The sequence below is a fragment of the Bacillus rossius genome, chromosome 15 (assembly GCF_032445375.1).
Source record: "Bacillus rossius redtenbacheri isolate Brsri chromosome 15, Brsri_v3, whole genome shotgun sequence".
Taxonomy (NCBI): domain Eukaryota; kingdom Metazoa; phylum Arthropoda; class Insecta; order Phasmatodea; family Bacillidae; genus Bacillus; species Bacillus rossius.
Window position 1 is genome coordinate 45286569 of NC_086342.1, and position 15485 is coordinate 45302053.

General features: G+C 51.4%; 1 protein-coding gene across 3 annotated transcripts in view; it reads right to left on the reverse strand.

The window, feature by feature from the left end:
* Positions 1 to 15485, reverse strand: part of LOC134539562 (E3 ubiquitin-protein ligase goliath-like) — a 241399-nt gene that overhangs the window by 8415 nt on the left and 217499 nt on the right. Inside the window, exons 7-9 of one of the 3 annotated variants that reach the window (XM_063381702.1) lie at positions 13980 to 14021; positions 12356 to 12472; positions 9392 to 9512 (exon numbers count right to left, since the gene is read on the reverse strand). In XM_063381702.1, the coding sequence (XP_063237772.1) occupies positions 9392 to 9512; positions 12356 to 12472; positions 13980 to 14021 (280 nt within the window). The remainder of the gene's footprint in view (positions 1 to 9391; positions 9513 to 12355; positions 12473 to 13979; positions 14022 to 15485) is intronic. The other 2 variants (XM_063381703.1, XM_063381705.1) reach the window with 2 other exon arrangements.

Genomic DNA, 15485 nt, shown 5'->3' on the forward strand with positions numbered 1-15485 from the left:
CGGTGGCGACAATTTTAGTAATTTTTTTTAACACCCGCCTAAAGGGGAATCATTTCCTGCAGACTTGGATGTGGAACCTGATTTTGACACGTCAAGACACAAATAATGTATTTCTTGGTCTTTTTTTACGTTGCAATCGTGCGGTAGGTACTCTAGCAAGTAACCATCGTGGATTATTTTGCACCCCGAGTACAAGACTATCGTAACTCAAAAATCAGTGCAATACTATCACAACTCAGATGCCATAGTCTTGCACATATTCTTATATAATGTTTTATAGGGCGCAACACTACATTGTTCGCCATAAGTCCCGTAAAAGTAAATATAATATTGCGATAGTCTAGATGATGATATTTTCCTGCTTATGGTAAAAATATCTCATAAACTCAATTTTTTGTAGTCAGGGTGCGATTTGACTTGAGGTATGATACCCACTTGCACAGGCACACTTGAGGCAAAGGAAGGATTTCATTTGGTTATCCTGCAAAGGCTTGGCCTAAAATTTCCTTACTTGACTGTACGGCCGACCTTGGTGACTTCAGTCGCTGTACTATGCAGACAGTGACTCTAGGCCACAAATGTAGGCTCCAATAAGGGTCCACAACCAGGTCCTGTGATGTGCAGATACTCAACGCCTGTATTGAAAGCTGTGGGTAATGTTTGTAAATATCTAGGATGGCGAGGTACAATCCCCCTTAGTGAGAAAAAAAAATTCGAATTTGAATTACGAGCCTTTTATGCTGTTTGTTATTATGTTGCTTGCGACATGTCAAACGCTGGAACAATGGGGACTAGTGAATAATGAATATGAACTGTTTAAACTCAGGCTTTAATTGGGGAACCGTCAAGTGTGTACAACTGACTTGGTACATACATTTTATCTAACAGAATTAGATAATTGTTGGCATTATATCCGAATTATTTTTTCTTTGTGATAAGAAACCAATACCGTTAAACCACAACTATGCCTTGAAATTAATATTTATTGCAGACATTTATTTAAAAAAAAATAAGTAATAGCTTCAATAATGTGTACAAACAACTCTATAGAAGGGGAGGGACAGAGGTTGGAGCCCCAAGAAAAGATCAGAACAAAGGCCTCATCGAGAACTGTCCAAAAGAAACACGTGTGTACGTGGCATGATTGGGTTGGTCTGGATATCACTTAGAGTTAATGTACACACTCTCCAATTTGAACACACTGGTTCGAACCAACCTGAGGTGGCACTACAGGCAAGAAACAAAAAATATATACAGTAGACAGGCAACTTCCATACTGACACACGTGAGTAGAGCTGGCGCAGTGCTACTGCAGAGGCACAAGGGAGCAGAGCTACTGCAGAGGCACGAGGGAGTAGAGCTACTGCAGAGGCACAAGGGAGTAGAGCTGGCGCAGTGCTACTGCAGAGGCACAAGGGAGTAGAGCTACTGCAGAGGGACGAGGGAGTAGAGCTACTGCAGAGGCACAAGGGAGCAGAGCTACTGCAGAGGCACAAGGGAGCAGAGCTACTGCAGAGGCACGAGGGAGTAGAGCTGGGGCAGTGCTACTGCAGAGGCACAAGGGAGTAGAGCAGGCACAGTGCTACTGCAGAGGCACAAGGGAGCAGTGCTACTGCAGAGGCACAAGGGAGCAGAGCTACTGCAGAGGCACGAGGGAGTAGAGCTGGGGCAGTGCTACTGCAGAGACACAAGGGAGCAGAGCTACTGCAGAGGCACGAGGGAGTAGAGCTACTGCAGAGGCACAAGGGAGTAGAGCAGGCACAGTGCTACTGCAGAGGCACGAGGGAGTAGAGCTACTGCAGAGGCACAAGGGAGTAGAGCAGGCACAGTGCTACTGCAGAGGCACGAGGGAGTAGAGCAGGCACAGTGCTACTGCAGAGGCACAAGGGAGCAGAGCTACTGCAGAGGCACGAGGGAGTAGAGCTACTGCAGAGGGACGAGGGAGTAGAGCTACTGCAGAGGCACAAGGGAGCAGAGCTACTGCAGAGGCACAAGGGAGCAGAGCTACTGCAGAGGGACGAGGGAGTAGAGCTGGCACAGTGCTACTGCAGAGGCACGAGGGAGTAGAGCAGGCACAGTGCTACTGCAGAGGCACGAGGGAGTAGAGCTACTGCAGAGGCACAAGGGAGCAGAGCTACTGCAGAGGCACAAGGGAGCAGAGCTACTGCAGAGGGACGAGGGAGTAGAGCTGGCACAGTGCTACTGCAGAGGCACGAGGGAGTAGAGCAGGCACAGTGCTACTGCAGAGGCACGAGGGAGTAGAGCAGGCACAGTGCTACTGCAGAGGCACAAGGGAGCAGAGCTACTGCAGAGGCACGAGGGAGCAGAGCTACTGCAGAGGCACAAGGGAGTAGAGCAGGCACAGTGCTACTGCAGAGGCACGAGGGAGTAGAGCAGGCACAGTGCTACTGCAGAGGCACAAGGGAGCAGAGCTACTGCAGAGGCACGAGGGAGTAGAGCTACTGCAGAGGCACAAGGGAGTAGAGCTGGCGCAGTGCTACTGCAGAGGCACAAGGGAGCAGAGCTACTGCAGAGGCATGAGGGAGTAGAGCTACTGCAGAGGCACAAGGGAGTAGAGCTACTGCAGAGGCACGAGGGAGCAGTGCTACTGCAGAGGCACAAGGGAGCAGAGCTACTGCAGAGGCACGAGGGAGTAGAGCTGGGGCAGTGCTACTGCAGAGGCACAAGGGAGCAGAGCTACTGCAGAGGCACGAGGGAGTAGAGCTACTGCAGAGGCACAAGGGAGTAGAGCAGGCACAGTGCTACTGCAGAGGCACGAGGGAGTAGAGCTACTGCAGAGGCACAAGGGAGTAGAGCAGGCACAGTGCTACTGCAGAGGCACGAGGGAGTAGAGCTGGCGCAGTGCTACTGCAGAGGCACGAGGGAGCAGCGCTACTGCAGAGGCACAAGGGAGCAGTGCTACTGCAGAGGCACAAGGGAGCAGAGCTACTGCAGAGGCACGAGGGAGCAGAGCTACTGCAGAGGCACGAGGGAGCAGTGCTACTGCAGAGGCACAAGGGAGCAGAGCTACTGCAGAGGCACGAGGGAGCAGTGCTACTGCAGAGGCACAAGGGAGCAGTGCTACTGCAGAGGCACAAGGGAGCAGAGCTACTGCAGAGGCACGAGGGAGCAGTGCTACTGCAGAGGCACGAGGGAGCAGAGCTACTGCAGAGGCACGAGGGAGCAGTGCTACTGCAGAGGCACGAGGGAGCAGAGCTACTGCAGAGGCACGAGGGAGCAGTGCTACTGCAGAGGCACGAGGGAGCAGAGCTACTGCAGAGGCACGAGGGAGCAGTGCTACTGCAGAGGCACAAGGGAGCAGAGCTACTGCAGAGGCACAAGGGAGCAGTGCTACTGCAGAGGCACGAGGGAGCAGAGCTACTGCAGAGGCACAAGGGAGCAGTGCTACTGCAGAGGCACGAGGGAGCAGTGCTACTGCAGAGGCACAAGGGAGCAGAGCTACTGCAGAGGCACGAGGGAGCAGTGCTACTGCAGAGGCACGAGGGAGCAGAGCTACTGCAGAGGCACGAGGGAGCAGTGCTACTGCAGAGGCACGAGGGAGCAGAGCTACTGCAGAGGCACAAGGGAGCAGTGCTACTGCAGAGGCACGAGGGAGCAGTGCTACTGCAGAGGCACAAGGGAGCAGAGCTACTGCAGAGGCACAAGGGAGCAGAGCTACTGCAGAGGCACAAGGGAGCAGTGCTACTGCAGAGGCACAAGGGAGCAGAGCTACTGCAGAGGCACGAGGGAGCAGAGCTACTGCAGAGGCACAAGGGAGCAGAGCTACTGCAGAGGCACGAGGGAGCAGTGCTACTGCAGAGGCACGAGGGAGCAGAGCTACTGCAGAGGCACGAGGGAGCAGTGCTACTGCAGAGGCACGAGGGAGCAGAGCTACTGCAGAGGCACGAGGGAGCAGTGCTACTGCAGAGGCACAAGGGAGCAGAGCTACTGCAGAGGCACAAGGGAGCAGTGCTACTGCAGAGGCACAAGGGAGCAGAGCTACTGCAGAGGCACAAGGGAGCAGTGCTACTGCAGAGGCACAAGGGAGCAGAGCTACTGCAGAGGCACAAGGGAGCAGAGCTACTGCAGAGGCACAAGGGAGCAGAGCTACTGCAGAGGCACAAGGGAGCAGTGCTACTGCAGAGGCACAAGGGAGCAGAGCTACTGCAGAGGCACGAGGGAGCAGAGCTACTGCAGAGGCACAAGGGAGCAGTGCTACTGCAGAGGCACGAGGGAGCAGTGCTACTGCAGAGGCACAAGGGAGCAGAGCTACTGCAGAGGCACAAGGGAGCAGAGCTACTGCAGAGGCACAAGGGAGCAGTGCTACTGCAGAGGCACAAGGGAGCAGAGCTACTGCAGAGGCACAAGGGAGCAGTGCTACTGCAGAGGCACAAGGGAGCAGAGCTACTGCAGAGGCACAAGGGAGCAGAGCTACTGCAGAGGCACAAGGGAGCAGAACTACTGCAGAGGCACAAGGGAGCAGTGCTACTGCAGAGGCACAAGGGAGCAGTGCTACTGCAGAGGCACAAGGGAGCAGTGCTACTGCAGAGGCACAAGGGAGCAGTGCTACTGCAGAGGCACGAGGGAGCAGTGCTACTGCAGAGGAACGAGGGAGCAGTGCTACTGCAGAGGCACAAGGGAGCAGAGCTACTGCAGAGGCACGAGGGAGCAGTGCTACTGCAGAGGCACAAGGGAGCAGAGCTACTGCAGAGGCACAAGGGAGCAGAGCTACTGCAGAGGCACAAGGGAGCAGTGCTACTGCAGAGGCACAAGGGAGCAGAGCTACTGCAGAGGCACAAGGGAGCAGAGCTACTGCAGAGGCACGAGGGAGCAGTGCTACTGCAGAGGCACAAGGGAGCAGAGCTACTGCAGAGGCACGAGGGAGCAGTGCTACTGCAGAGGCACGAGGGAGCAGAGCTACTGCAGAGGCACGAGGGAGCAGTGCTACTGCAGAGGCACAAGGGAGCAGAGCTACTGCAGAGGCACAAGGGAGCAGTGCTACTGCAGAGGCACGAGGGAGCAGAGCTACTGCAGAGGCACGAGGGAGCAGAGCTACTGCAGAGGCACGAGGGAGCAGTGCTACTGCAGAGGCACAAGGGAGCAGAGCTACTGCAGAGGCACGAGGGAGCAGTGCTACTGCAGAGGCACAAGGGAGTAGAGCTACTGCAGAGGCACGAGGGAGCAGTGCTACTGCAGAGGCACAAGGGAGCAGTGCTACTGCAGAGGCACGAGGGAGCAGTGCTACTGCAGAGGCACGAGGGAGTAGAGCTACTGCAGAGGCACGAGGGAGTAGAGCTACTGCAGAGGCACGAGGGAGCAGTGCTACTGCAGAGGCACGAGGGAGCAGTGCTACTGCAGAGGCACGAGGGAGCAGTGCTACTGCAGAGGCACGAGGGAGCAGTGCTACTGCAGAGGCACGAGGGAGCAGTGCTACTGCAGAGGCACGAGGGAGCAGTGCTACTGCAGAGGCACGAGGGAGCAGTGCTACTGCAGAGGCACGAGGGAGCAGTGCTACTGCAGAGGCACGAGGGAGCAGTGCTACTGCAGAGGCACGAGGGAGCAGTGCTACTGCAGAGGCACGAGGGAGCAGTGCTACTGCAGAGGCACGAGGGAGCAGAGCTACTGCAGAGGCACGAGGGAGCAGAGCTACTGCAGAGGCACGAGGGAGCAGTGCTACTGCAGAGGCACGAGGGAGCAGTGCTACTGCAGAGGCACGAGGGAGCAGTGCTACTGCAGAGGCACGAGGGAGCAGTGCTACTGCAGAGGCACGAGGGAGCAGTGCTACTGCAGAGGCACGAGGGAGCAGTGCTACTGCAGAGGCACGAGGGAGCAGTGCTACTGCAGAGGCACGAGGGAGCAGTGCTACTGCAGAGGCACGAGGGAGCAGTGCTACTGCAGAGGCACGAGGGAGTAGAGCTACTGCAGAGGCACGAGGGAGCAGTGCTACTGCAGAGGCACGAGGGAGCAGAGCTACTGCAGAGGCACGAGGGAGCAGCGCTACTGCAGAGGCACGAGGGAGTAGAGCTACTGCAGAGGCACGAGGGAGCAGTGCTACTGCAGAGGCACGAGGGAGCAGAGCTACTGCAGAGGCACGAGGGAGCAGTGCTACTGCAGAGGCACAAGGGAGCAGTGCTACTGCAGAGGCACAAGGGAGCAGTGCTACTGCAGAGGAACGAGGGAGCAGTGCTACTGCAGAGGCACAAGGGAGCAGAGCTACTGCAGAGGCACGAGGGAGCAGTGCTACTGCAGAGGCACAAGGGAGCAGAGCTACTGCAGAGGCACAAGGGAGCAGAGCTACTGCAGAGGCACAAGGGAGCAGTGCTACTGCAGAGGCACAAGGGAGCAGAGCTACTGCAGAGGCACAAGGGAGCAGAGCTACTGCAGAGGCACAAGGGAGCAGAGCTACTGCAGAGGCACAAGGGAGCAGAGCTACTGCAGAGGCACGAGGGAGCAGTGCTACTGCAGAGGCACGAGGGAGCAGAGCTACTGCAGAGGCACGAGGGAGCAGAGCTACTGCAGAGGCACGAGGGAGCAGTGCTACTGCAGAGGCACGAGGGAGCAGAGCTACTGCAGAGGCACGAGGGAGCAGTGCTACTGCAGAGGCACAAGGGAGCAGAGCTACTGCAGAGGCACAAGGGAGCAGTGCTACTGCAGAGGCACGAGGGAGCAGAGCTACTGCAGAGGCACAAGGGAGCAGTGCTACTGCAGAGGCACGAGGGAGCAGTGCTACTGCAGAGGCACAAGGGAGCAGAGCTACTGCAGAGGCACGAGGGAGCAGTGCTACTGCAGAGGCACGAGGGAGCAGAGCTACTGCAGAGGCACGAGGGAGCAGTGCTACTGCAGAGGCACGAGGGAGCAGAGCTACTGCAGAGGCACAAGGGAGCAGTGCTACTGCAGAGGCACGAGGGAGCAGTGCTACTGCAGAGGCACAAGGGAGCAGAGCTACTGCAGAGGCACAAGGGAGCAGAGCTACTGCAGAGGCACAAGGGAGCAGTGCTACTGCAGAGGCACAAGGGAGCAGAGCTACTGCAGAGGCACGAGGGAGCAGAGCTACTGCAGAGGCACAAGGGAGCAGAGCTACTGCAGAGGCACGAGGGAGCAGTGCTACTGCAGAGGCACGAGGGAGCAGAGCTACTGCAGAGGCACGAGGGAGCAGTGCTACTGCAGAGGCACGAGGGAGCAGAGCTACTGCAGAGGCACGAGGGAGCAGTGCTACTGCAGAGGCACAAGGGAGCAGAGCTACTGCAGAGGCACAAGGGAGCAGTGCTACTGCAGAGGCACAAGGGAGCAGAGCTACTGCAGAGGCACAAGGGAGCAGTGCTACTGCAGAGGCACGAGGGAGCAGTGCTACTGCAGAGGCACAAGGGAGCAGAGCTACTGCAGAGGCACGAGGGAGCAGTGCTACTGCAGAGGCACAAGGGAGCAGTGCTACTGCAGAGGCACGAGGGAGCAGTGCTACTGCAGAGGCACGAGGGAGCAGTGCTACTGCAGAGGCACGAGGGAGCAGTGCTACTGCAGAGGCACGAGGGAGCAGTGCTACTGCAGAGGCACGAGGGAGCAGTGCTACTGCAGAGGCACGAGGGAGCAGTGCTACTGCAGAGGCACGAGGGAGCAGTGCTACTGCAGAGGCACGAGGGAGTAGAGCTACTGCAGAGGCACGAGGGAGCAGTGCTACTGCAGAGGCACAAGGGAGCAGAGCTACTGCAGAGGCACGAGGGAGCAGCGCTACTGCAGAGGCACAAGGGAGTAGAGCTACTGCAGAGGCACGAGGGAGCAGTGCTACTGCAGAGGCACAAGGGAGCAGAGCTACTGCAGAGGCACGAGGGAGCAGTGCTACTGCAGAGGCACAAGGGAGCAGTGCTACTGCAGAGGCACAAGGGAGCAGTGCTACTGCAGAGGAACGAGGGAGCAGTGCTACTGCAGAGGCACAAGGGAGCAGAGCTACTGCAGAGGCACGAGGGAGCAGTGCTACTGCAGAGGCACAAGGGAGCAGAGCTACTGCAGAGGCACAAGGGAGCAGTGCTACTGCAGAGGCACAAGGGAGCAGAGCTACTGCAGAGGCACAAGGGAGCAGAGCTACTGCAGAGGCACAAGGGAGCAGAGCTACTGCAGAGGCACAAGGGAGCAGTGCTACTGCAGAGGCACAAGGGAGCAGAGCTACTGCAGAGGCACGAGGGAGCAGTGCTACTGCAGAGGCACGAGGGAGCAGAGCTACTGCAGAGGCACGAGGGAGCAGTGCTACTGCAGAGGCACAAGGGAGCAGAGCTACTGCAGAGGCACAAGGGAGCAGTGCTACTGCAGAGGCACAAGGGAGCAGAGCTACTGCAGAGGCACGAGGGAGCAGAGCTACTGCAGAGGCACGAGGGAGCAGTGCTACTGCAGAGGCACAAGGGAGCAGAGCTACTGCAGAGGCACGAGGGAGCAGTGCTACTGCAGAGGCACAAGGGAGTAGAGCTACTGCAGAGGCACGAGGGAGCAGTGCTACTGCAGAGGCACAAGGGAGCAGTGCTACTGCAGAGGCACGAGGGAGCAGTGCTACTGCAGAGGCACGAGGGAGTAGAGCTACTGCAGAGGCACGAGGGAGTAGAGCTACTGCAGAGGCACGAGGGAGCAGTGCTACTGCAGAGGCACAAGGGAGCAGTGCTACTGCAGAGGCACGAGGGAGCAGTGCTACTGCAGAGGCACGAGGGAGCAGTGCTACTGCAGAGGCACGAGGGAGCAGTGCTACTGCAGAGGCACGAGGGAGCAGTGCTACTGCAGAGGCACGAGGGAGCAGTGCTACTGCAGAGGCACGAGGGAGTAGAGCTACTGCAGAGGCACGAGGGAGCAGTGCTACTGCAGAGGCACAAGGGAGCAGTGCTACTGCAGAGGCACGAGGGAGCAGTGCTACTGCAGAGGCACGAGGGAGCAGTGCTACTGCAGAGGCACGAGGGAGCAGTGCTACTGCAGAGGCACGAGGGAGCAGTGCTACTGCAGAGGCACGAGGGAGCAGTGCTACTGCAGAGGCACGAGGGAGCAGTGCTACTGCAGAGGCACGAGGGAGCAGTGCTACTGCAGAGGCACGAGGGAGCAGTGCTACTGCAGAGGCACGAGGGAGTAGAGCTACTGCAGAGGCACGAGGGAGCAGTGCTACTGCAGAGGCACGAGGGAGCAGAGCTACTGCAGAGGCACGAGGGAGCAGCGCTACTGCAGAGGCACGAGGGAGTAGAGCTACTGCAGAGGCACGAGGGAGCAGTGCTACTGCAGAGGCACGAGGGAGCAGTGCTACTGCAGAGGCACAAGGGAGCAGAGCTACTGCAGAGGCACGAGGGAGCAGCGCTACTGCAGAGGCACAAGGGAGTAGAGCTACTGCAGAGGCACGAGGGAGCAGTGCTACTGCAGAGGCACTGACCGACGGAGCTGGCCGACTTGGCGCTGCCGTCTCGCGCGCAGGGCGAAGGGAAGCACTGCTCCGCGCACGGGCTCGGGGTTCTGCCGCGACTCTCAGACGACGCTGACGACGCCCCAGATGTCTACAACACACGGCGCACACTTGCTGTCTCCACAGCGACCACACTACACCACACTGCTTACAACACCATCCTGGTTTACACACCTGCATGATTGTTAGGCTAAATTCATGTTTTACCACATTAGATTTAAATATTTTGTCTTGTTATTTAGTTAACGTTAATTAAAAAATATATTCTAAGGTACCTTTAAGAATGTTGTAATAAGGTTCTACTTTTCACTAGTCACATCTTATGCAGATTTTTTACTTACAGCACAATTGCAGATACACTTCAACAGTACAAGGTTGCTAGATTTCAAGCCTGAATTTGAATGATATGGCACAGTAACACCTTAATGCTTGATAAACAAGTGATTTAGGAACAAAATTTTGTTCAGAATTGAGCTATACCAGAGCCTAGGCTTTTAAATAAATCCCAATTCCACTTGTTTAATGGTTAGTGGAACTTGCAACAACCAGTCGGTTGGGGAGGGAATAGGGACTGTGAGGCCAGAACACTCTACAGCTGTGTTCTTTCGTATTTTGTATTTATATGCGTATGTATATGTATGTGTGTGTATATATATATATATATGCATGTATGCTGTGCCCGCCAACCAAGTTACAAACTGTCGGTGGGCATGCCACAAATATAAACATAAAAATAAAATAAAATCACTGGTCATTCTACACAGGTCCATTGTAATCCTGCAACATAAATTTTCGAAGGGAAAACTTCTTTAGCCGCGTTGAGCGAATTTTGGTAGGGGCAAAACTTATGGGTTCGCGTCACCGACATGCTGGTGATATAATACCAGAATCATTTTCTCTTACGCACATTTAACGTAGAAATGTCATATTATACATTTAAAAACAAAGTTTTAAGTTTTCACTTCTGTTGATAGTCCCCATGACTGGTTATTTTTTTCATCAATATGAAGCGGCCCGCCGCCTCGTATGTCGCTTCGTCACAGCCTTCCCACCTCTCTCTCCTTTCTCCTCTTTTCCTTGTGAGTTTGTTTCCCCCCCTCCTTCTCTTTTCAGCTTCCCCACCGATGCTCTATGCGAGGCTTTATAAGCAGCCGTCGGCTGTGCCTCGGCCTCTGTAGCTTAGCATATTGAGCTGTGATAAGCATGTGATCAGTTAGTTTGTTAGGCAGTGACGGCGCCGAGGGAGAGACTGCTGTGGTTTGATTTTTTTTTTGTTCGCACGAGATGGCCGTGCGGTAAAGTAGCTACAGTTTGCTCCGAGGATCCCAGCGTTTAAAGTAAGGTAATTGTTTGCCATCATGCAGGTTTGTCTTTGTATGGCTGCTGGGACCTCGATGGTTCGCCTATTCCAGGTTCTTTTCTCTCTTTCATGCCGCGGTTTGCATTGCCGTCCGTTCATGCCTATTGTCTCCTGATGTCGTTGTCCCTTATTTTTTGAGCACCTTAAGTGCCGGTGTCACGAGTTGCCTGCCTGAGTGACTTTGCTATGCTGTTGTCTTTCCTATCTGTTTCTCGCCACGTCTAGGGTAAGTGCTCCCTCGGGCTGTGCACTTGTTACGTATGGAGAGCTCGTGGTTCGTAGGAACCTGTAAACGGCCATGCCGGCATTGATATCTAGTCTACATGTTACGATTCTTTAAATATTACATTTTTTAAATATTTTCTTTTGTAACTTGCTTGTTGTAGCTCCGCGCGGAGCACGTTGGTACTCTATGCTATGTAATATTTTGTCAAATGCTCGTACAATTTCTAAAGTAAACCTAAATTTCTGTCCTGTATCATGTATGGGTGCTTTATATGCACGTAGCCAGTATTAGTTTAGAGATAGTATTCATTATTGGGCAACGCACACGCTCGTTGTATTTATTCAAAAACATGTTATGTAACTTATTTAACGCAAATAGTTGCGTAAAATGCATGACCATTTAAGCTCATGAGAATTGAGGTTGAATCACGAATTTGTTTCATACTAAATGAACTTTGGCTGCGGCCTTAATGGAGCATATGTTGGTGAATAAATTGTCTGAATTATTGTCCGCTTTTTGTGTCCTTGTGGACCGGCATAATCTCATTTTGTATTTTGCATGTATTTTGTGAACGTTTATGGAAAACATTATTAAAAAGAAGACAATTCGATTAAACGTATTATTCTTGTTCTATATTAATATTATATATTGTTTTTACAAGACACTCTCTGCTAGGTACCCTTAATAGAAAGGGTGAATTCTACACTCCAACTCATATGAGCGCCTTGTGTAACTTGGAGTGAATAGTTTGGTGTTTTGTAATTTTCTTCGTTCACACCACGTTGCAAATAGTTTAAAATACACTCGATCTAAAAAGACCACCTTCATTTAACTCAGTTCCTGAATCAACTCTGTCTGTCTGGCCACCTGAGCTGCGGAGAGACAACTGCCACGTGTGACGATGGACTGTTGCTGCAGATGCAGGGTTGCCCTTCAAGTAGACTGTCACTTGTCTAGCGCGAGTCCTGCCCGATCCTTGCCAGCCGGGGAGTGCCTGATCGGTGGCCGTGTGGCGGAACAACGAGACAAATCTAATGAAGACTGCACTCGATGTGCACTCAGTCACAGAACTTGTAATAAGGCTCTTGGTGGAGGTTGTTGCAGTGTCTTAGAGCTAGATACCTTACTATAGGAACATCTCACATGAGAGCGAGTCAAGAAATATATGTGACAGTAACTAATATACATCATTGCTTTCCACTTATTTGCAACCACAAACTGACACCGTCTGTTAAGACTGGGCCATTCCTCGGGTCGAAATGGTTGGGAGGGGGCAGTTATTGGGCGAGCATGCATGCATGATATGACCCCAGTGTTCCAACAAGGTGAAGGAGGGGACGCCACTCACCTGGTGCACAGACGGCAACTGTGTGGACGCGGCGCGGTGCTGCACACTCTCCAGGCTGTCGGGGCTCACCACCTCCTCTATGTCCATGTGCAGGATGCTCTCCTGGCTGCCCGTGAACTGCGCACACGTCGCCGCTCTCAGCACTCCGCACTCGGCACTCCGCACTCCGCACTCCGCACTCGATACAGACACCAGCTCACACTTTTAACAATGAAACTTTTCATAATACAACAATAGAGGCCAGTAGCGGATCCAGAGGGGGGGGGGGGCTGAGGGGCTCAAGCCCCCTCCAAAAGCATATGGGTCCACTATTGTTTTAGTGTTTGCCTTGATAAAGCCTAGTCTCAGCTGGGTCAAGCCCCTCCCAAACCAAAATCCTGGATCCGCCACTGATAGAGGCTCTAAATGACATTAAGTACATTTGAAAGGACGTTTGTAACCGAGGCCGTGACTATTAGAAAGGTCACCTGATAATAGAATGTCAATATAGTTTTAACGGGAAGACAAAAAAATATTAATATACACATTACAATGATATTCTACAGCTGTAGTTTGCATGTTGTAACACTGTGCAAACGTGGCATGTAACTCGCTAGAAAACGGGAACCGACCCAAACCATGTGAACACGAGCCGGACTACAGAACACGCCCCACTGGAACTGCCTGTGATTATATGAATAGACATAAGTTCATAGTATACAGGCATTAGCATTGGGACCGCGTTAAAGTGGTGTCACGTGTAAGAAAGTGAAAATCAAGGGATGTACAAATGGATTTGTACGGCGTAACTAACGGAACAGCCATAATAAGAAGTTAGTACGCATGTGACCTGGCATGGAGATGAATTCCCCGATAAAGTAATGTCTATAATTTTTACTCTCACACGTAGGAAGAAACATGCTTTGTTACACGACTCGGCTGACAAATGTACAGAGAAGGATTTAAAATAGTTCTTTGAAATATAATCACAAAAATTAAGTGAAGATACAATTTTTTTTATCTCGTTAATAATTTTGATTTATTGTTCCAAAGCTAGATATACCACTGTGGTACCAGTTCAGAAAACTAAATAAATATGTTAACATAATCTACAATAGTAATTAATATGCTTCAAATATTTTGCAACAGACAATGAATTTAATGTGTGTCATGGTGAAAACTCATTTACAGAAGAAAATAAATTAATAGTATCAACTAGGTACGTATTATTTCTAATAACTACCAACAAATGAAAACATTTATTATGCAATTTATACTACCTAACATAACATATATCTAAACATAAAAACTATATACCACAATACCTAGATTGCTGCGATCTTAAAATGTAAGTTAATCAGTTCCCATAACCATAATGAACAGCATAGAGAAAAGGTTAGATAAAAATTCCAGATTAAGTTCCTCAATTGTCAGGATGCCCAGATAGCAGAAGAGGCGGTAAGTATTAGCTCCTGAAGGTTAGTGTTTCCCGAGGACAAGGCACGAACAAGGTAAACGTGAGTAGTTACAGAGGTGGGGTCATGCACGGGGAGGCGAGAGAACAGGTCATGCACAATGCACGCTCCAGCACCGCTCCTGCAAGCTACCATGCAGACAGCAGCTGGTATGAACATCACACACTTACATGGAAGGAGTGAATGTGTGCCTCTCTGAGCCGCCACTTCGCCTTCAACAGAATAACCCACACCCCACCACACATCAGTTTGCGCTCTCTATGTACACACCACTGGTTCATCACAGCCCGGACCTTGCATCAAATAACATGAGCCAACATCCTAGCGTCGCCGCTCGGCTGGTAGAACACGTCAACTGTCTCTGCCGGGATCGAACAAGCGGTTTTCGCATTTCATTGCAGGATAACGAATAACCATGCCAAACTTGAGAACCATCACTACACCCATTAAAATAGTTTTCACTGTCAAATCACAAGCATTTTAAAGATAAAAGAAGATAAAAACTGAAACCAGTTTGGATAGTCACACAAGATATCCATAAAGGCTTTCAGAGGGTAAGTGCGTAAAAATAATGGATTTAATTTATTAAGAAAAGGGGTAGGAGGTAAAAGCAAGCTGAAACGAGTCAACTACCAAAAACTACTGAATAATGCACAACTTTGAACCCTCTTAAAAGAAAAATGAACGTTTGAAAAACTCCTGAAAATAAATACAACTGTGTAGTTTATTTAGTTTTCAGAACTGTAAGAACTTTCCCCTTTATTGATGAGCCGAAGTCAAGTTCCCCCAACACAGACATGGAACTAAACTAGCCTGAAGAATGAGTGAGTACTGGTCAGTGGCTGTGACTAGATCAACCTAATAGGTCTCAAGAGACAAATCTACTATACTTACAGCAGTTAGTAATAATAAATACTAACAATTTCGTCACTCGAAGCTGGCTGAAGCGAGACCAAACTTTTTAAAACCAAGTTTTGGGAGATACAGTATTACAACAAAAACCAGCAGTTTATAAAACGATGAAAGGAAACAGTTTCTGTTTTCGTTTGGCCACGTCACTTTGTGACTCACGATTAACTGAAAGAAACTGTCTTAGTGATGTATAAAAGCAACTTCGGCAATAAAAAAATTTGTGTACTATAGCATGTTCTACTTTGGCATGATTAAATAAAGTATATCATTTGTTGCGCCTGATAGCGCAACTTTCTTCTCTTTCCATATTTTTGTATTTTCACAACTTTAAAGTGTTTTGTTTTGACGCCTGTAGGTAGGGCATTGTCGATACTCCCCGATGTGAACAAGTTTTTCCCCTGATAAGGAGGCTACCAGTGATGCAAATTGACCCTTTTGCTGTTGGAGTAAGCTATAGGCTACATAACAAAAACTGTCAGCTTAGTGAAGCTTGCGACAGCCTGCAAACTAACGGCGTTAGTAGTAGCAAAATTAAACTATTTATTAAAGAGTTGAAATTACAGAATTTAAATACATTTCAATTCGTTAATTAATAGTTTAATTATGCAAGAAATATTAAAATGAAAATGTAAAATAGTACTTTTGGATGGCTTTTCAACATAATATGCACGAACAGATATTTACGTAACAGACGCATGAGTTTACATTACGTTAACGTAAGGATGAGTGCTATGCGGCAATGTGATCTGCGGACTATGCTATAT